The 18,250-nt window shown below is 49.2% G+C and overlaps 2 protein-coding genes and 1 pseudogene across 13 annotated transcripts in view; 1 reads left to right on the forward strand and 2 right to left on the reverse strand.

Moving 5' to 3' along the window:
• Positions 1-5,853, forward strand: part of Kiaa0319l (KIAA0319 like) — a 92,895-nt gene extending 87,042 nt beyond the window's left edge. For all 4 annotated transcript variants that reach the window (XM_087659907.1, XM_087659908.1, NM_001159655.4 and 1 more), the window contains 2 exon segments: positions 876-967; positions 4,738-5,853. In XM_087659907.1, the coding sequence (XP_087516033.1) occupies positions 876-967; positions 4,738-4,925 (280 nt within the window). In that variant the 3' untranslated portion in view covers positions 4,926-5,853.
• Positions 5,854-10,933: 5,080 nt separating this feature from the next.
• LOC120103340 (small nucleolar RNA SNORA17) lies at positions 10,934-11,058 on the reverse strand (annotated as a pseudogene).
• Positions 11,059-11,909: 851 nt separating this feature from the next.
• Zmym4 (zinc finger MYM-type containing 4) overlaps positions 11,910-18,250 on the reverse strand; it is a 117,781-nt gene continuing 111,440 nt past the window's right edge. For all 9 annotated transcript variants that reach the window (XM_087549325.1, XM_087549326.1, XM_087549321.1 and 6 more), the window contains 3 exon segments: positions 17,945-18,196; positions 15,112-15,241; positions 11,910-14,278 (listed from right to left, as the gene is read on the reverse strand). In XM_087549325.1, the coding sequence (XP_087405451.1) occupies positions 14,071-14,278; positions 15,112-15,241; positions 17,945-18,196 (590 nt within the window). In that variant the 3' untranslated portion in view covers positions 11,910-14,070.

Genomic DNA, 18,250 nt, shown 5'->3' on the forward strand with positions numbered 1-18,250 from the left:
TGTGTATGTCTGTGTGTGGGGGAGGGTGTAGGGGGTAAGATAAATTCTTTGAAGTCTATTTGGTGTCATGTCACAGAATTTTCCCATGAGGTATCTGGCAGCTTTCTTAAAGGAGTAAACTTGGTTCCCAGTCACTGTGGTGGGAATTGACCACCCCAAGGCCTGTGGCAGAAAATTCTCATTGCCAACACCAGAGGGCAGAAGCTCTCATTTAAGGGATGTCACTGTAGAGATCTGCAAGGTGGGGACGCTGGTGGGGTGTGGTGGGTGCACGTCCTGTGAAATGCTATGGCCCAGCCTCATACCTGGACATAGGGGGGTTCACAAGCTTACAGCTGAGTTCTGAAGTGGTTGCTCTCGTTTGCTTTGCAGACAGCCTGGCAGCTGTAGTCTTCATTTTGTTACATTTATTGCGTGTTTATCAATGTTAAACATGATTTCAAGAAAAGGGCATAGTTCAGGGGGAGAATATTTGCCTGGAACGTACAAGACGTCAGTGTGTGGTGCTAGTTAGAGCAAAAGGTATGGGCTTGCGTGCTGTACCACTCAGAAAACATCCTTTTCCTAATTCCTGGATACAGAACTCAAGGCTCAGTGTGCGGATAGCGCCTGTTTGAGGCAGGGATCGGATGGAACTTGCCGTATGACCTCCTTTAAAACTTAGAAAAGTAGAATTAAAAAAAAAATCCCAGCAGCCACAGATAAGTCAGCAGCCCCAGGTTGCACCCCCTCTCTCCCTCGACCCCACCCCACCCCCAGCCAAGCTTTTGTCTTTCTGAGGTTCCGCCTGCTCTGGTTGAGAGGTGAGGAGAGCTAGGAGAGGCAGCTGTGCTCTGGGTAGGCCTCACAGATTTTCCATGGCATTTGTTTTTTAGGCAAAAAGGAAAACCCAAGAGGAAAAGCAGATACAAGATCCTGGATGCCACGGACCAGGAGAGTCTGGAGCTGAAGCCGACCTCCCGAGCAGGTAGGGCTGTGGGAGCTGGCACTGGGGGCCAGGGAGCCCTGTCACATGTCCCTCACACCCTCATGCTCCTTTGCCTGCTCGTTGGCTCCTTGCTCAGTGGCCTGGGGTCATTGTCAGTGGCTTCCAGGCAGAGACCAGATCCGAACTCCCTCTTCCTGTGCCCTCCCCATCCATCCCACTCGTCATTAGGCAGAGTCCCACCGCCATCAGTCTCGGGCACCTACTTCCCTGCTGCCTGCTGCTGTGTGCTGGGCTGTCCCGCAGAACAAGTCCTCTGGGTTAAAGTCATCCTAAGGCTTTGTGTTAAGGGAGGCTGTGGGGGAGACAGGCCCCAGGCCTTCTGCCCTCAGAGAACTGTAGCCTGGCAGGAGAGAGACAAGCTTCATTGTCTTCATTCATTCATTCTTCAAGCCTGAAGAGAGCCCAGGCTACCAAAGCAGCAGTCAGAGCATCCCCAGGAACAGATGCTGTGTGCACCCAGCTTCTGCAGTGGCCAGCGAGGGAAGCCCCATCACTTTACCCTGTGTCCTTTATAAAGCTTTTCCGGCCCTTGCGAGGCCCCTGTGAGCTGCTGTGTCTGTCTGCTTTCAGGGACAGCCTCCTTGTTCATCTCCAAGCTTTTCTGAGCAGGTTCTGCTGCTGCAGATGTCCAGAACATTTTTCTCCTCCTTGGTTGATGTCTCAGAACCATGCTCACAGCTGTATAGAGTGACGGAGAGGCTGGAGAGCACAGCAGGGAAAGGCCCTGGCCCCAACCCTGACAACCAGAGTTCAAGCTCAGGACCACATGGCAGAAGCAGGCCTTCCCACCTCTCAGCAGGAGGGAGGGAGGGAGGGAGGGAGGGGAGGGAGGGAGGGAAGAGTTCTAAAAGTTAGAGGAGCAGCAGTTAGCTGCCCTGTAGTCAGAGGCAACGTGGTTCGCCCCCACTGCTGGGAGGGGGACAAAACTATCATGTGCTGGGCAGTGAGTCAGAGGGAGTGAGCCAGGCTGGATGGCCGAGCAGGTCTTTGCTGAGGTCCCTCTAAGAGCAGAGGGCATTTTAAGGGGTTTAGGGCCCAGCATCTGCCTGGGTGATTCTAGGTTGTGGTGCTTGAACATGTACGCTCAGGGGTCTGGTGACCGTGGAAAGCAGGCAGGAAGGGAAAAGTGTTTTCTAGTGGTCTGAGGAGGTGGTGACAGAGTGCGGAGGTGCAGACAAGGCCAAGGCTGATTCCTGTCTAGTCGCTGACAGAATCAGGGCAGCTTTACCAAGGCTTTAGAAAGCCAAAGAATTAAATTGAACCCAGCAGAACGGTCAGTACTGAAAGATGAGATTCTACTCGGCAGTGAGGATTGACATCTCAGAATTGGGTCTCAGCCCTAAAGAGAGGCCCAGGTGTCCAGGATGGGCTGCAAAGGAGGAAGGGACCTGCAGGGAGGTCATAAAAGCCTCACAGCTCTGGATGATGCCAGAGACCCTGCAGCCGCCTGCAGAGTGGGCAGAATGGCAGCACCTGTGGGGTCAGGGTGAGGAGACGCCCTACAGATTTCAAAGCCTTTACAACAAAGAAAACCTGGGAAGCTGGACAGAGGGCCAGGACTCAGGACCAGACTGCACACAGAGGCAGGGCCTGGGGGAGGGGAGCCTCTGAGAGGCAGGGAAGATCAGGGAGGGGAATACAGACACACTTCTGAGGCAGAGGAGGGAAGGGAGAGGGCCGACCCCAGGGCGAGTCTGACAGCAGCAGGCTGAGAGATTGGCTTATGTTTTTTCTATTACAGTAGGCTGAACCAAATGAAATTACTGACTTTACCATCACAAAAGTGGCGATTCTCTGTGGCTTAACCTAACTCGCTAGAAAACTGGAAAGGCAGCATGTGGCGTCCTTATAAGGGAACACACCAGAGAATCAGCCCCGTCCTCTGTGCTACCTTCCAGTTAGTGCCCATGTTACTAAATAACGCCTGTACCTGTGTGCAGATAGTGCCGTGTTCTAGGCTACAGTCACCCACATTCCTTATAACAGTTCTGCACACGGGCAGGCACTGACAGACATGGGTTTACTGACCAGCCATACTGCTCAGTATGGTCCTGTGGACACTCCTGTGTCCTTTGGTGGACACACATAGGGGTCTTTGCTGGGTGCAGACGTGGAGAACTGTTGAGTCCCAGTGGATGTGTGTCTGGTTCTCACTGACAGCGACCCCTCCTTTGTCATTGTTAGTGGCTAAGCAGTCAGGTGCAGGGTAAGAGATGGGGCTGTCTGATGCCCTCTTCTGGTGTGGCTGAAGATGGGACAGTGTACTCACATGAAATAAATAAATCTTAAAAAAATAAATCTTAAATAAATCTTAAAAAAAAAATCAATACCACTTCCTTTCTCCAAAGGAGGTACTACCAAAAAGCAAAACCCCCAAAGCCAGGGAGGAATCTCCCTAAAGGCCCGTGTCATCTGGGGAGGAGGAGGCTGCATGCAGGCACTAGGAGGAGAAAGCTTAGAGTCTCCAGGGGAGGGCTGTGGGGAAAGGGCCAGCATCTCCAGAAAAAACAGGATATTCCCTGGCCATTCCACTGGCCACCGTGCCCAGCACACTGGAGAGCCCCACGGTGCAGTGCCCTCCTGCAGCTCTGCTGCACTGGTGCCGAGGTCTGGATGAGCTGTACCCCAGAATGCACAGAGCTGAGTAAGCCATGGCCACACGGCACGTGGATGAGGCCTGCAGCAGGGTGCGATTCTTGAGTGTAGGGGCCAGGGCCTGGGCACTCAGCCTGGAGACTTGTCAGCTGTCAGGCTGACCATCAACCCTCACAGGATGCTGTCGTGTTTAGGAGTGTGACGGATACAGAGTTGTAGACTGCCTGACGGAGGGAGGCATGGCTCATCTGACCATCCTGTTACAGGTGGGAGGCCAGCTTCTGTGGTTTGGCAGTGCCAGGGTCCAGAGCGCTCCCACTTCAACCAACTCTGTGAAATGCAGTTTATCCCTGGGGCTCTACAGTGGGGGCACAGCTGTGAGGGTGAATGCCGAGGACTTTAGAGTCTCAGACAGCTTTCGGGACTTTTATTTTAAGATTTATTTTTTGCTAGATGGTGGCGCACACCTTTAACCCCAGCACTAGGGAGGCAGAGGCAGTTAGATCTCTTGAATTCGAGGCCAGCTTGGTCTACAGAGTTCCAGGTCAGCCACGCTACACAGAGAAACCCTGTCTGGAAAAACAAAGATGAATTTTTATGTGTAATTGTGCACGTCTGCATGAGTGTGTATGCACATGACCATGGAGTCTAGGGATGGTCCTGTGGAGCTGTGGTTACACAGTGGCTGCTGGAGATGAAAGCGCAGGCCCTCTGAAGGAGCAGCTGCTGCTCTTAACTGCGGAGCGCTCTCTTCAGCCCTGGGTGCTCATGGCGCATGGCTGGTTGTTCTGATAAATGGCTGTCGGGGACTGTCTGAGGGAGTCCCACTCAGTCAGGCTTCCCCACTGCTGGTTAAATGCTTTTCAAGACAGGGTCTCATTATGTAGCTCTAGGTCTCGGGACATGAGTACTATCGAAAGGGAACAGGACACAACTGGGTGACAGCAACCAAAGCTCTGGGGCGTAGCAGAGTCCAGGTCTAATCCTCAGGCGTGGCTCTCTGAGGACTTGTTCTAGCCATGCCAGGCCTCCCATCACCTGCTCTTCCAGCCAAAGAGGGGGCCTGGCCTCCCCGTCTCCTCTCAGGTAGAGACGAGGATGGGCGTGGCTCAGGTCTGGCCAGGCGTTCCCTGACCCGGCTGTCTCTCTGACAGGCAGCAAACAGAAAGGCCCCACGATGAGCAGCAGCCTGATGCACTCTGAGTCGGAGCTGGACAGCGATGATGCCATCTTCACATGGCCAGACCGGGAGAAGGGCAAACTCCTGCACGGTCAGAATGGATCTGTGCCAAACGGGCAAACACCACTGAAGACCAGGAGCCCACGGGAGGAGATCTTATAGCCCCCTGGTCTGTCACAACAGTCTGGGCCTCAGTGCTAGGGCCCAGAACACCTCTAGGCTGATTCCTGACCTCCTGGGTCTGAGGGCAGCCGCTGTCCCAGCATGTGCTGGTCACTCCATCCCAAAAGCCCCCATCAGAACTGCTGGTACTTGAATCCAGATACTTTATAGGAACCCCTGAATGAAGCTGTGAATGAAAAGGTTTTCTCTATAAACCTAGGTGGTAAGCCCCCAAAGTGTTCTCATCTCAGGGCCTCACTGCACACACCTCCCAGCCTGAGAGCAGACAAACAGGCCCACAGCCTCTCCTCTGCTGTGGAGCAGTGCAGCTGGGCCCAGCACACACAGTGAAGCTTACTGTCCCCCCCGCATCTGGCAGAGATCCAGGAGCCACCAGCCTCCTGATGGCAGGGCCTAGCTCTGGGCATATTCTTTGGTCTGCTTCTCTGGGACAGTAGGCCCTGCCCTCCCAGGGCCACTGATGCGGGTGGTGACGCAGAGCTGCTGTGGCCCCTCAGCTCCGCTGGCTTGTTTATCAGGGACATCCAGGCTCAGGCCACCGCATTCTCCCAGAGAGAGCCGCGGATAGACTGGAACTCTGTGCCATGTTGAGTGCACACGTGTGACTGCCCCTCCGTGGTACCTTCCACCTCCCTCCATCCATGTCTTCTCCGTGTCCTCTGCAAGAGTGAGTGCTCGAGTGGATGCGCCTGTCCTTCTAGGTCTCTTGGCTGCTCTCAAGGCAATTCTAACTTGGAGACTTTCAGCTCCTTCAAAGACTATTAATCCCTCTCGCCTAGCACAGCTCCTCAGCCGTGGTGTGGCAGCTGAGGAGTTGGGTTTCAGGGAGAGCGACTTTTTAAAAAGGACTTAATTTCTACTACTGCACTATCCGTTGTGAGATAATTAAACATGCTATTTAATTGTGTGCCTGGCTATGAGGTTGTGCTATTTCGTGCTGCATCTGTGACCTGTGTTGCAGGGCCCACCACCGGTGTAGAGCTATGGTCATCATGCTGAAGCCTGTCTCAGCATACTGGCTGGTGGCATGGGCTCCCGTCTGCCATGGCGGGTGGGCCTGTGCCACACGAGTGCTGGCTGGCCATAGATGCTCTTTGATTTTGACTTATTACACACAAATGACTTCTGTCTACCTGTGACCATACAGCATCTGTGCTGAGGGGCAGAGTATCCTAAGGTCCAGGCTACCCTAAGAGTTTTGGGGTAATTTTGTTCCTTTTTGGGTTCCCAGCATTTCAAGTGCACCAACATGAACGCATCCTACCGGGCTGGGATGCACACCCAGTGTCACACTGGACAGTGACCCTAGCCAGTAGCAGCTGAAAGCAACCAGCAGGGCTAGAGCATGGGAAGCCGCAGCTAACAGCCATCTGAGTGTGAGCGGGAAGTGAGCATCCAGTTACCACCCCCACCTGCACCGCCAACAATAGTCCCTCCTGCATGGACCCTTTCATGGCTATGGTTGTGTAAGATCATCTTACAGACTGCTTATGCCTTCATAGTGTAAATACTGAGAAAACCCTTAGTAAGTCAGGACCAGAATCTAAACCTCCAAACCAGCCAAGCGCGATTATTTCAACCAGCCAATCAGAAAGCAGGCTAGAACCAGGATGGTGGTAGACGCCTATGATCCCAGCATTCAGAGTGCTGCGGTAGGACTGCCATGAGTTTGAGGCCAAACTAGGGCACACGGAGAGACCCTGTTCAAAACAAATGAACGGGAAAAGATGGCTGAGCATCAGGAACACTGGCTGTTCTTGCAGAGGATTTAGATCCCAGCAGCCCTCTCTGACTCCAAGAGGGATCCTCTGGCATTCACACACATCTTCTAAAACAAACAAACAAACAAACAAACAAACAAACAAACAAACAGGGCCTGGAGAGATGGCTCAGCGGTTAAGAGCACTGGCTGCTCTTCCAGAGAACCTGAGTTCAAATCTCAGCAACCACATGGTGAGTCACAACCATCTGTAGTGGGATCTGATGCCCTCTTCTGGTTGGTGTTATCAGGATACAGCTACAGTGTACTCACATACATAATTCCTTGAAAAACAAAAACACAAACACGAGGTGGAGGAAATTATTATTAAAACCACAGGAGTGTGGGAAGCTTGGAACCACAACCAGTCACGGCGGCTCAGCACTGGTGAAGATGAAACAGAAATGCTGAGCATGCATGAGGCTAGCCCAAACTACAGTGAGTTCCAGGCCTGCCTGTGAAGTCAGGTTCCTGCATTTTTGCTTCCCCAACCCCATCAATAATGATAAATCTGTATAGGAGACACGATTGAAAATATAAGATGCAATTTTGTTTCCTATACGATAATAAAATCAGGGCTGGAGAGATGGCTCAGCGGTTAAGAGCACTGGCTGCTCTTCCAGAGGACCTGAGTTCAAATCCCAGCAACCACATGGTGGCTCACAACCATCTGTAATGGGATCCGATGCCCTCTTCTGGTGTGGCTGAAGATGGGGACAGTGTACTCACATGAAATGAATCTTAAAACAAAAACTTAATACCACTTCCTTTCTCCAAAGGAGGTACTACCAAAAAGCAAAACCCCCAAATAACGGTATCCCCAAATATTTTGACAATCCCAGAGACCAACAGCAATGGTCTTCCGGCATACCTTGAAGGTGGGGCCAACCCATCCAGGTACTATTAATAGTAGTTGGACTGGAAGGAGCTAAGGTTCTGCTGAGGAAGGAAGCTGTAGGAGTGGGTGGGGATGGTCGGTGATGTTTACAACTCTCTCCTATGCTGCTTCCACCAAACCCATCTCACAATAGTCTCTGTGGTATCAACTGAGAGATGCCTCCGGGTCATGACCTTGCCCTTAAGCTTCTGACAAAGCGCACTGCACACAACTCAGCTTTGGTCTTTTTCCAGAAAAAGACCACCAGACTGCTGTGAGACAGCAGCTACTCAAATGCCATAAATCTGACAGCAGATGAATGCCCCATCCATACCAACCTAAGGCAAAAGGGGCTGGAGAGATGGCTCAGTGGTTAAGAGCACCGACTGCTCTTCCAAAGGTCCTGAGTTCAATTCCCAGCAACCACATGGTGGCCTGATGACCTCTTCTGTTGTGTCTCAAGACCGCAGAGTGCTGAGAGAAGAAATAAAAGACAAAGGAGGAGGAGACGGTTTTACCAGGACAGTTGTTCAGAGACTGGTTGAAGAACAAACTAAACAGGTAAAGACAGAAAAAGAGAATGAGGAGCAGGAAGATTACAGCAGATTGCCATAGTTTGAGAGGAGCTGGATTGAATCGGTCAGTCAGCCTGGATTTGAGCCGGAAGACCTGAGTTGATTCAATTCTGAAAAGGGTGAGTTTATTCCGTGGCAGTAAGTCTCAGGGACGGAAAAGATTCTAGGTCTAGATCAGACTGTACAGAGGTTTAGAAGCTTCCAGGACTAGGCCTAGGTTAGCGGATGGAGGCAGCGAGCCTCCGAGACAACAGGAGAATGAAGATACTTTCATAGCTGTGAATGGGTGGTGGGGCATCTCTAACCACTGCCTCTGATCCTGGAAACTCATTCCGTTTAGGTGAGTATAGCGCAAAGCACGGTGGGAGGGAGTAGCTAGTCTTAGTTGGAAGTGTCTGCCAGTGAAGTGTCAGGCTGTAAACGTCTAGGAAGCTACAGTGGTTTTTGCTCACACTTGGAATTCCTGAGAAAAGTTTTACTGTATCTCTTGGGTTAATGGGTTTGCTACTGCTCTTGGAGTCCTTGACAGGCCACACCCATATGGATTTTACTCACTTAGGGCTCCCTCTACTTTCCATGCCACCACTCTACATAAATAAAAAATTTAAACAGAAGAAAATTTGCTACTCAAAACAACAACAACAAAAACAAAAAACCAAAAACCACAGTATGTTAAGTTTTGAATAAGATGCTACCCATAGATTTGTGTATTTAAATATTTGGTTCAAAGTTGGGACTATTTTGGATAGATTAGAAGTATAGCCTTATAGAAGGAAGTATATCACTGTGGTCTTAAAAGCTCACACTCCGCGTCTCTGCCTCGTGCTTGCGTCAGGTGTGAATGGGAAGCTTCTGTTCCAAGTCCCACGAACACTTAACTGCAGTGCAGAGACCTGCAGAGCACGACATTCTGCAGGGCCACAGTGCTGACTGTAAGGATCCACACATCTGAAACCTCAGTATATACCAAATAATTTACGTACATTATAAACTTAAAAATCTGGGGCCATGGAGATAGCATAGTAGGTAAATGTGGCCAAACACAAAGACATGAGTTCTATCCTGAAACACAGCATGTGGCGGAGAGAGGTGACTCCACTCAGTTCTCCTGTCCCTCAGATATGCATAAAGGCAAACGTACATACCACACCCACACACCTGTATACATACATGCACATACCACACACACACACATACACACCACATACATACATAACCACTCACTCGATGTCAGAGTGAGGACTTTGGGTAAAGGTGCTTGTTGACCACAGAACATGGTAATAGGTCGGGTGTCCTTTGACCACCACATGCATTGCTGATACATATATAATGTACATACATAATGTTAATAATTAAAAAGGGGGGGCCGATAAAATAAAGGTACTTGCCACCGACCCTGACAACCAGAGTTGTCTCAGAACTCCATGGTATTGAAGGAGAAGCAATTCAAGCCAGATGTTTTCTGACTGCCACACCACATTGTGGCAAGTGAGACATGAGACAGGTACAGTTTTTTAAAAAGATTTTTAAAAATTTTTATATTGTTGGGAACTTCACATCATTTGCCCCAATCCCACTCATTTCTTCCCTATCCCCTCATACTTGCCTGCCACCCTTACAAGCTGTGCTGGAAGCTGTGGTGTTAGTGTGTCCCACACGTACTCTGTCCAGACGTTGTTTGCAAATGTTTATTGCAATGACCATGGGTCTGGTGCAAGGCCTCTGGTGGCTTCTGTTACCGTGTGGAAGAAGAGTCTCTCTCTCATCAGTGCCACTGCCCAGCAGACAAGAAGCAGAGCTGGCTGGCTCTCTTGTGACACTACCCTTGGGTCCAGCCCCCCACATCCAGGGCCAGCTCCACTATCCTGCTCAGGCGAGGGGCAGGACTAGCTCTCCTGTTCTCACTGTCCCAGTGCCGGCTCTCCCACCTGCCTTAGGTGTCAAGGGGTGGGGGTGGGAGACACTGCTGCATGGCAGACAAGAGATGCTTTCCCCCACACAATGCCTTCTAGGCCGGCTTATCCACAACCCCCACACACCTAGGGCCATCTCTACCGTGCTGCCCGGGTGAGGTGCAGGGCCTCCTGAGTGCTGCAGCAAGTGAGGGACATGACAAGCTCTCCCAGGAGGCCTAGGTGAGGGGTAGGACCAGTTCGCACAGCCTCAGACATCAACATGTCCCTGGGCTTTGGTGGTAACAGACCCCTGCTGCTGCAGGGCCACAGACCCAGATGTGGCTCCCAGTGTCAGCACTGGCCAGGACCCCACCATGGTCCCAGGTGGCATCACCGGCTACTCACATCGGGGTGTTCTCCACTACCCTCGGGCCTCCAGTTCTGCCTCTCTTCGTTGTGCCACACCGTCTGCTTCTCTTTCTCTCTCTTCCATTTCTCCACACTTACTTGCTCCTCTTGGTGGCTCTCCAGGGTTTCCGAGTGTTTGGGATCCTCTCAGGAGTGATGGCATGAGTGGGACCCCCATTCATGCTTTATGGTGCCCACCCATCCCCGAGGCCTGGGGGGGATAGGGGAGGTGCCACACTGATGTTCATCTCAGGTTAGCTCCCTGTCTGGGCCCCATGGCACTAGTTTGGTGGTCATTTCAGGCTGGCTCCTCTCCTAGCCCACCCAAGTGGCTATCTGTCTAGAGTTCACTCCTGCTGGGAAGTGTGGTCCCAGCTGGGGCTCTTCTAGACTTGGGCTTCTAGTCCTGGGAGTCCGTCCAGGCCTGCTTGGCCCCACAGTGGTGGTCGTCCCAGGCTCACCTTTTCTCAGGGAATGCTAGGCTCTAATCATTCAGAGATATTCATGGATCAGAATACTGAGCAAAGACATAGTCCCTCCCCTGCCACCTACTGACGCACACGTGAAGTAGCAGCTCCTCCTGCAAAGCCTGGGCCTCCCCGGCAGGAGAGCTGGGTAAGATTTTCAGGGCCGTCTTACGCTTGGAAGCCTACAACGTGTCACGCCTAACAAGTAAGGAATTGTTTCACTGCAGAGGAGAAAACTGAGCAGTTTTTCCCATTTCCTTAGGGTTACACAGAGATAGCAAGAAAGACCCCAGAGCCTGCGACTCTTCCAGTGTTACAGGGCCTCACGATTAAAACACCTCAAGGACAGGACAAAGGACCACAACGAACAGAGCAGTGCAGGAAGGTGGGCACTGGGTCCTCACAATCTCCTCAGCTCTCAGACAGCCACTAGGAAGAATTTTTGTATTCATGTGGGACTTGACTTCATTTACAGGAACATTTTACTTTCCATGTTTTGGGAAGAGTCTTATAAATTCAGGAATGTTGAATGGGACACACAAATGGTCCATGTAGAGAATCTGGTAGAACACCCAAGACCCCTCTACAGACTAAGAAACCCACATCCTCATCGAGACCCTGTGCACACGTGAGAGCAAGCGCATACCCTGTCAAGTCATGGCCAACACTCACAGTGCCCCGACCTTAAAAGAGGTTTGCCCAAAAGACGTGTGCATGCTGCCAGCATTTCTAGCTACTGGGACTTTTAATATGGTTAAAAATTTCTATAAATGGAAAAAAGTCTTGACAGGAAGAAAGCAAGCCACAGGAAGACGGTAGTGAGGCAAAGCCTTTACTTGACCGAATAAAATCCAAGAAGTTTCCTGGAAGCTGCTTTCTTTTTCTTTTTTTTTTCAATTTGACACCTCAGATCATACCAATAAGAGCGAATAAAAAATGTATTTAAAGTTCTTTAAAACCACAAAGAAAAAGAACTCACCCATCAAATACAAATATACTATTTTATTCTAAGGGAATAGCTCTGTGGTTCCTGCGAAGGGAGAATCCAGAGACAGTTAAAGGACGGGAAGAGCTCAGGCGCTAGTTCTTGGGTTTTTTTCCCTCGCTCCCCCAGAGGGAGGAGGGAGTAAGTATGGTTTTACACAATTTAAACAAAATAGAAAAAGTAAATAATTTGACACAGCAAACAGCTACACTCACGAGGAATGACTGATGATCAACCAGTTTTTAAACTCAGTCTAGGGTCTGAAAGCCCTGTACTGACATGCAGCTCAGGCCCTGGCACGTCATTTATCCGGGTAGCAGTTGTCCTCTTAACAGATATATTTTTTCCTTTTTGGTATTTTATAACAATTTATCTACTAAGCTAACAGTGTTTGTTTTCCATACAACTATAGGTGGGAAATGTCAGTGTTTACACAAATCAAACTGATACAGCAGGACTGGACACCTGGTGTTTCTGATGGTTTATTGGTGACTTATCGACAGGCCAACCGCCTTCCTCCAACCAATCGAGGTCTGGAAGGAAGACGTTTCCCCATCAGAAACGACAACACAGATGGAATTAATCATACAGACTAGGGCAGATTTACTTCTTTCACACAATTTTAGTAACAAAAAGGATATTTGTTACAAGCAGAGGGACGGAACCACAAGTACACAATGTCAAAGGCCCATCTTAAAGTTCTGTTGTATTTAAATGACTTTTATTTGTTTAAAAAAAACAAAACAAACAAGTTGCTACTCCCACCTATAACATGGGACATACTGAAGTTTTAAGATGACACTTTGGAGAAGCTTATGACTTCTCTCAGTTCTGCTGTAAGCTCAGATTAACTTCAATTAAAGAAGCTAAGTAATTATCCAACATTATTAAAAGCTTGATTCAAAATTTTGTAGGAAAGAAACTGAGAATGGAGATGCGGGAGACAGCCTGGTAATGTCACATACACCTAGGCCTTGCAATCCTCATGAACTAAGACAGCTAGAATCTGAAATAATGCAGCGAGAAGACTGCATGGATGTGTAAGGTCAACCATCTCGTGCTCCAGCCCCAGCATTCCTAACTTTCAAGTTTCTTGGGGCAATAAGGTCAACTTCCAAATGCTTGTACACGGAAACCTATGACGACTTTCCCTACCGTAACTCGGACAGCTACATAATACTGTGTCTTTGTGGGATCACCCACACATTTGTCAGAATTATGGAGACAGATTATTCCTTTTGAAATGACAAGGGCCTCCAGAGGCTGGTACGAAGGACAAGCAGCGTCATTTGGGAACAGAAAAGTAAGACAGGGAAGAAAGGCTGCCATGGGGCAAACTGGACACAAAGGGAGGCCCCACTTCTGCACAGCTGAGGCCACGGGACAGCAGCACCCAGAGAAGTGGGCATTTTAGTGGGTTCTCTTTAAATACTTCAAGACACCAGGGTCTAATGGGCTCCACAGAGTTTCTGTGTACAGTTAGCTTCTGGAATATCATCCTTCTTACCTTAAATTACCCACAGCTGAGAAAGCAGGACCCTAGTGAAAAGGGGCTCACTGACAGTAATGAAGGGCGTGTCCTCTGATGTGAGGGGCCTTCAGTTAAAAGACTAAAGGCTTCTACCCTTCACATAAGTAGGGTGGCAGTGAAAATCAATCCAGACCACTATCTTTTCATAACAACGTGAGTATTTTTATTGGCTCTTCCAGGCTGAGCCCCACTGTCCTCATCTGACGCACTCTCAGCTCTGCTCTGCTCTCTCCTGCCTTTCATGGACAGCTTGCTCAAGTAGCTACTGCAGCGGCCAGGGTCTCACTGCAAAGCTACCCCCTTCTAACTAAGGTTACCATGGTAGAATTTTATACAACAGTTTTCCTTAAAAATATTCCATAATTTCTTATTCCCAAAGAAAATAAGACTATGCACCACTCAGAAACTGGTTAGTCTTTCATGATGTCTGTGAACTCTCCCTGCCAATTCACCCACACTTCTCCCCTCAGGTTTCATTTGCAGCAACACCACGGCTCAGAAGCCGTCTGTTTTCCCACCAAATAAGCAAGTCAAGAGAACTTGGATTTTAACATCTTTCCACCTGCTGAGTGCATTCACAGCTTGGTGCCTACCAGTGTGCATGAAAGCAGGAAGCTTCCCTCCATCTTAATCTGATAATTCCACGTCAGAGTCTTCAGACTTGGCTTTGGCAAGTTCTTCATGTACCTCCCTCACCATGAGAATGCGCGTCAACATGGTGTCCAGGGTCCCAGGGTCTATGGGGAACGTGGAGTACCACATGGGACTGTTAGGAACGCACGAGCGCTCGGGCTGAAGGTAGAACACGTCGGTCCTCTGCTTCACACTCTCAGAGCTGTCCGCAGGAAGACACGAGCACAGGACAGAAAAGAAAGCTGCGGTCAGAACACACATCACCCCTCCTTAGCTAATGGTTCGCGACGGCTCCCCATCTGGTCTCACTCTGTAAGTGGCACCAGAGCCACAGGGACAGCGGGTAACAGGCCTCAGGAGGAAGAGGAGGCTGTGATAAAGAGGGCGCACGGCTGGGGTGCTGCGGTGGGCGGGGCAGACACACGGTGGAGGAATGAGGATCAGGAAGTTCAGGGGTCATCCTCGACTACAAATCAAGTCTTAGAATAGCCTGGGAACCATGAGACCCTGCCCCAGCCCCCAAAAAGCATAAGCACTTTAAATGGGCCAATTTACAGAGGCCACTTAATACTACTATTTTTTTGACCAAAACTCTGGACTTTGACTGTGGATAAGGGGAGAAGTGTGCCACCCTCTGCATGGGGATGGGCCTGTTTTGATGCTGGCTCTTTAAAATATAAAACTCAATTTCTTCAAAGCTTTCCCCTCCTTGAAGGTTTAGCCAAAAAACCAGCCTCAGAATTTGTTTTCTGTACAAAAAAATAAATCACTATAGATAAGACCCTACAAAACAGTGCTTCAGAAGGTCAAATGAAATGTGATGTTTTTCCCCTTTGGAGAAATTTTGGGAGAAAAACATTAAGATAACAAGGCTGACTTCTTAGTTCTAAATCCACGCGGATAAAGGATGGAGAAACTATGAAAGCAGAGGCTGGCCCTGTGCCACAGTCAACTGTGCTTCTGGTTCCCAGTCCCTGAGGTTCACACTGTGCTGGGCGGGGGACGCTCTGTGCTCAAAGCACAGAAGCCCCTTACCATTTAGACAGGTAAAACTCGTAAAGCCGGACAGGGCACCTCAGTGGATTGTCCGTGTTCTCTGCCATCTCCACACCCACTGGAGCCTCCTCATCTTCATTTCGTTTCCTCTTGCCAATAGTTAGTTTATCTTGAGACAGGAAAAAAATCAAAGATTTGTATAAGTGCCAACATACCTCATAATCAATCTCTGCTTCACATCCAGACTGTAACTCCTGCTCTTCCATTTATCCAACAATATTTGTTAAGCAACTATGTGCCAAGTGTTTTGTTTACATGCTAATCACTAGGCCTGTCCTGTAACATGTATGTTCTCTTAAACAAAGAAGAAGCCTTGTGACAAAAGTGACTAGGCTGGGGTATGTTCTCATCTGGAGTTTGGCTTTCTCAGGAGACTGGATCAGGGACAGGGCTCATAAACGGAAGCATCTACATGGATCTATATGGATCTATAAGGATCTACATGAACCTATATGGATCTCTCCTCAGAGCACTAGCACAGACTGTGTTCTCGCTCTAGTCCCCCTGACTTGTGGATTCTAAGAAACGGATCAGAGTTTTCATTTGCTGGGACAGGACTCTACAGGGCTAGGCTGTCAGACCACACAGGCAGGCACCAGAAGGAGGCTGCTGTTTCTCACCTCTACATTCAGCAATCTAAACCGAACTCTGCTGTGAGGATGTAAGATCCCAAGACGCGAGCGTGCATCATTCAATCTAAGCACTGTGTACACACGTGGAGTCAGAAAATAACTCTGTAGCACCAACTCCCTCCTTCTGGCTTTACATGGGTTCCAGGGATCGACTTAGGTCATCGGGGCTAAGAAACAACCACTGTCACCTGCTGAGCCATCGTGTTGCCCCTCCATTTTCTTCTTGAGGCAGGTTCTCCCTCTCACTATCCTGCAGTTTAGTTAGAGGCTACACTGGCCGGCCAGCAAGCCTTTAGCTATCCACCTGCCTCAGCCCTTCAGTACTGAGGTAAGACATGTGCATCATCACTGCGGGTTTCAAAGGGAGCTGGGGATCCTAATCCAGGTTCTCGTGCTTGCACGGTAAACACTTTTATCCACTGAGCCAGAGCCCCAACCCATTTTTTTAAAAGATGTTTCTGTTTATATTTGTGTGTGGGGTGTTTTGTTTGCATGTATGTCTGTGCACCAGCTTCATGCAGTGCCCAGAGGCCAGAAGAAGGCACCAGTTCCCTCTGGAAGCAGAGGCCCAAGCAGCTGTTGTTAAGCTGCCCCGTGGGTGCTGGGAGTAGAACAGAGACGGCCCAGTGCTCTAACCCGAGCCCTCCAGGCCCTTCCAGGCCCATTTTTACAGTTACTCCCAACAAATGGCTTAGGGCTCTCTCTCCAGCTATGAGCATTATTGCTCTAAGACAACTCACTCCAGCTTCCGACACAGAAAGTAACATGCAAGTTACTTTAAAGACAAGTTGAACTTATTATCAACATTGTCAAGTACTCAATCAAAAGTGGAAATAACCAACTGCCTCTCCCTCCTTCGCTAATATTACCTAAGAGACAAAGCAGACCTTCAGGAGGAGAACCAGGCCTGCAACCCCAGCCCACAGGAAGCCGAGAGGGATGTGTGGCTTCACAACTCTGAGGCCACTTTAGGAAATACAGCTGAGTTTAGGCCAGCCTCGGATACAAAGTGAGATGTCTCAAAAAGCAAGAACCAAAACAAAACTACAAAGTGGATGACATAAGCACTATGCAACGGCCAGACACAGACACCGGGGGACAGGGTGAGGCAGCTGTGTTTCCCCAGCTAAAGGAGCAACTGCAAACAAGCTAATATGTACAGGACAACGTGACAACTGCTCACAGGGTTTAGATTCAGAAAATTTAAGTCTTCACATTTTGAGTATGTAATTTATTCTTAAAGTAATTATCCAACAGGGAGAACGGAATATTGGTGTAAATTAAGAACTTCTCGTGTGTACATATGCTGTATGTACATGACGGCATAGAGCTGTAATTGCAACTCTCAGGAAGGCTGATTTAAGAGGGTTATGAGGTCAAGGATAGCCTGAGCTACTATATACTAAGGCAAGGCCTAAAAAGACCAGAACCAAACACGGACCAAAAGTTTAATTTTAGTTCTACGATAGCAGTATTTTTCAGACGTTGAAGACACAGAGTCACTTAGTCTGTTTCTGAAACGCATGATCTCGATCCACTTAGTGAAGCCGCAGCAGCAGCCTGCTTTAGGCCAGCTTCTGGGTTCTTTAGAACTTGAGAACTGACTAAAAGATGCTAACTAAAGCGAGAGGTCAAAAACAAAGAGCCCACCAGATTAAAAGCCAGGCATGTTCTTTTAACTGTTAACTGCTGACTGGCACCTGGAAGCGGTGACCTCATCGCCATGGTTACAGATTTAAACACCTTGGTAAGTTTTAAATGTTGACTATTTGTGATCTACCCAACTAAATTAGGGGGCACTACACAATTAAGTCAGCATTTCTAACTTAAGTTAATAAAATTACAACAAACCAAGAGTCCTCTCATTTTGAGAACTTGTACATACTCAGAAACAGAAAAACATTCAAGTGTTAAAAGCAAATTTCGGGCCTGGAGAAATGGCTCAGCGGTTAAGAGCACTGACTGCTCTTCCAGAGGTCCTGAGTTCAAATCCCAGCAACCACATGGTGGCTCACAACCATCTGTAATGAAATCCGACGCCCTCTTCTGGTGTGTCTGAAGACAGCTACAGTGGACTTATATATAATAAATAAATAAATCTTAAAAAAAAAAAAAAAGCAAGTTTCCGCATGCCGTCCATGACCTTCAGTGACGGCCGCATCAGCACTCCAAGCACACACCTGGCTCCGACTCTTGCTTCTGTGGCGGCGGCGGGAAGAACCTCAGGTACGTCATCTTGGTACTGTACTTCAGAGTCCTGGTCCGCCTCATCACGTGGGCAAAGGAGAGCTTCAAGTGCTCGGTGACATTCTTCAGTTGGAAGTATTTGGTATTGAAAAACAGGAGGGTGTTCAACAGGACAATGGGCGAGTAGGCACCCAGCTGCTTACACTCCCACAGGTGCTCTTCTTCGATGCGGGAGAACATGTAACCTAGCGGGGTGGACAACAGCAGCCATATAATCCCCGCTTCCACAGAGGAGCACA

The sequence above is a fragment of the Rattus norvegicus genome, chromosome 5, assembly GCF_021556685.1.
Source record: "Rattus norvegicus strain SHRSP/BbbUtx chromosome 5, alternate assembly SHRSP_T2T, whole genome shotgun sequence".
In the NCBI taxonomy this organism is placed as follows: Eukaryota; Metazoa; Chordata; class Mammalia; order Rodentia; family Muridae; genus Rattus; species Rattus norvegicus.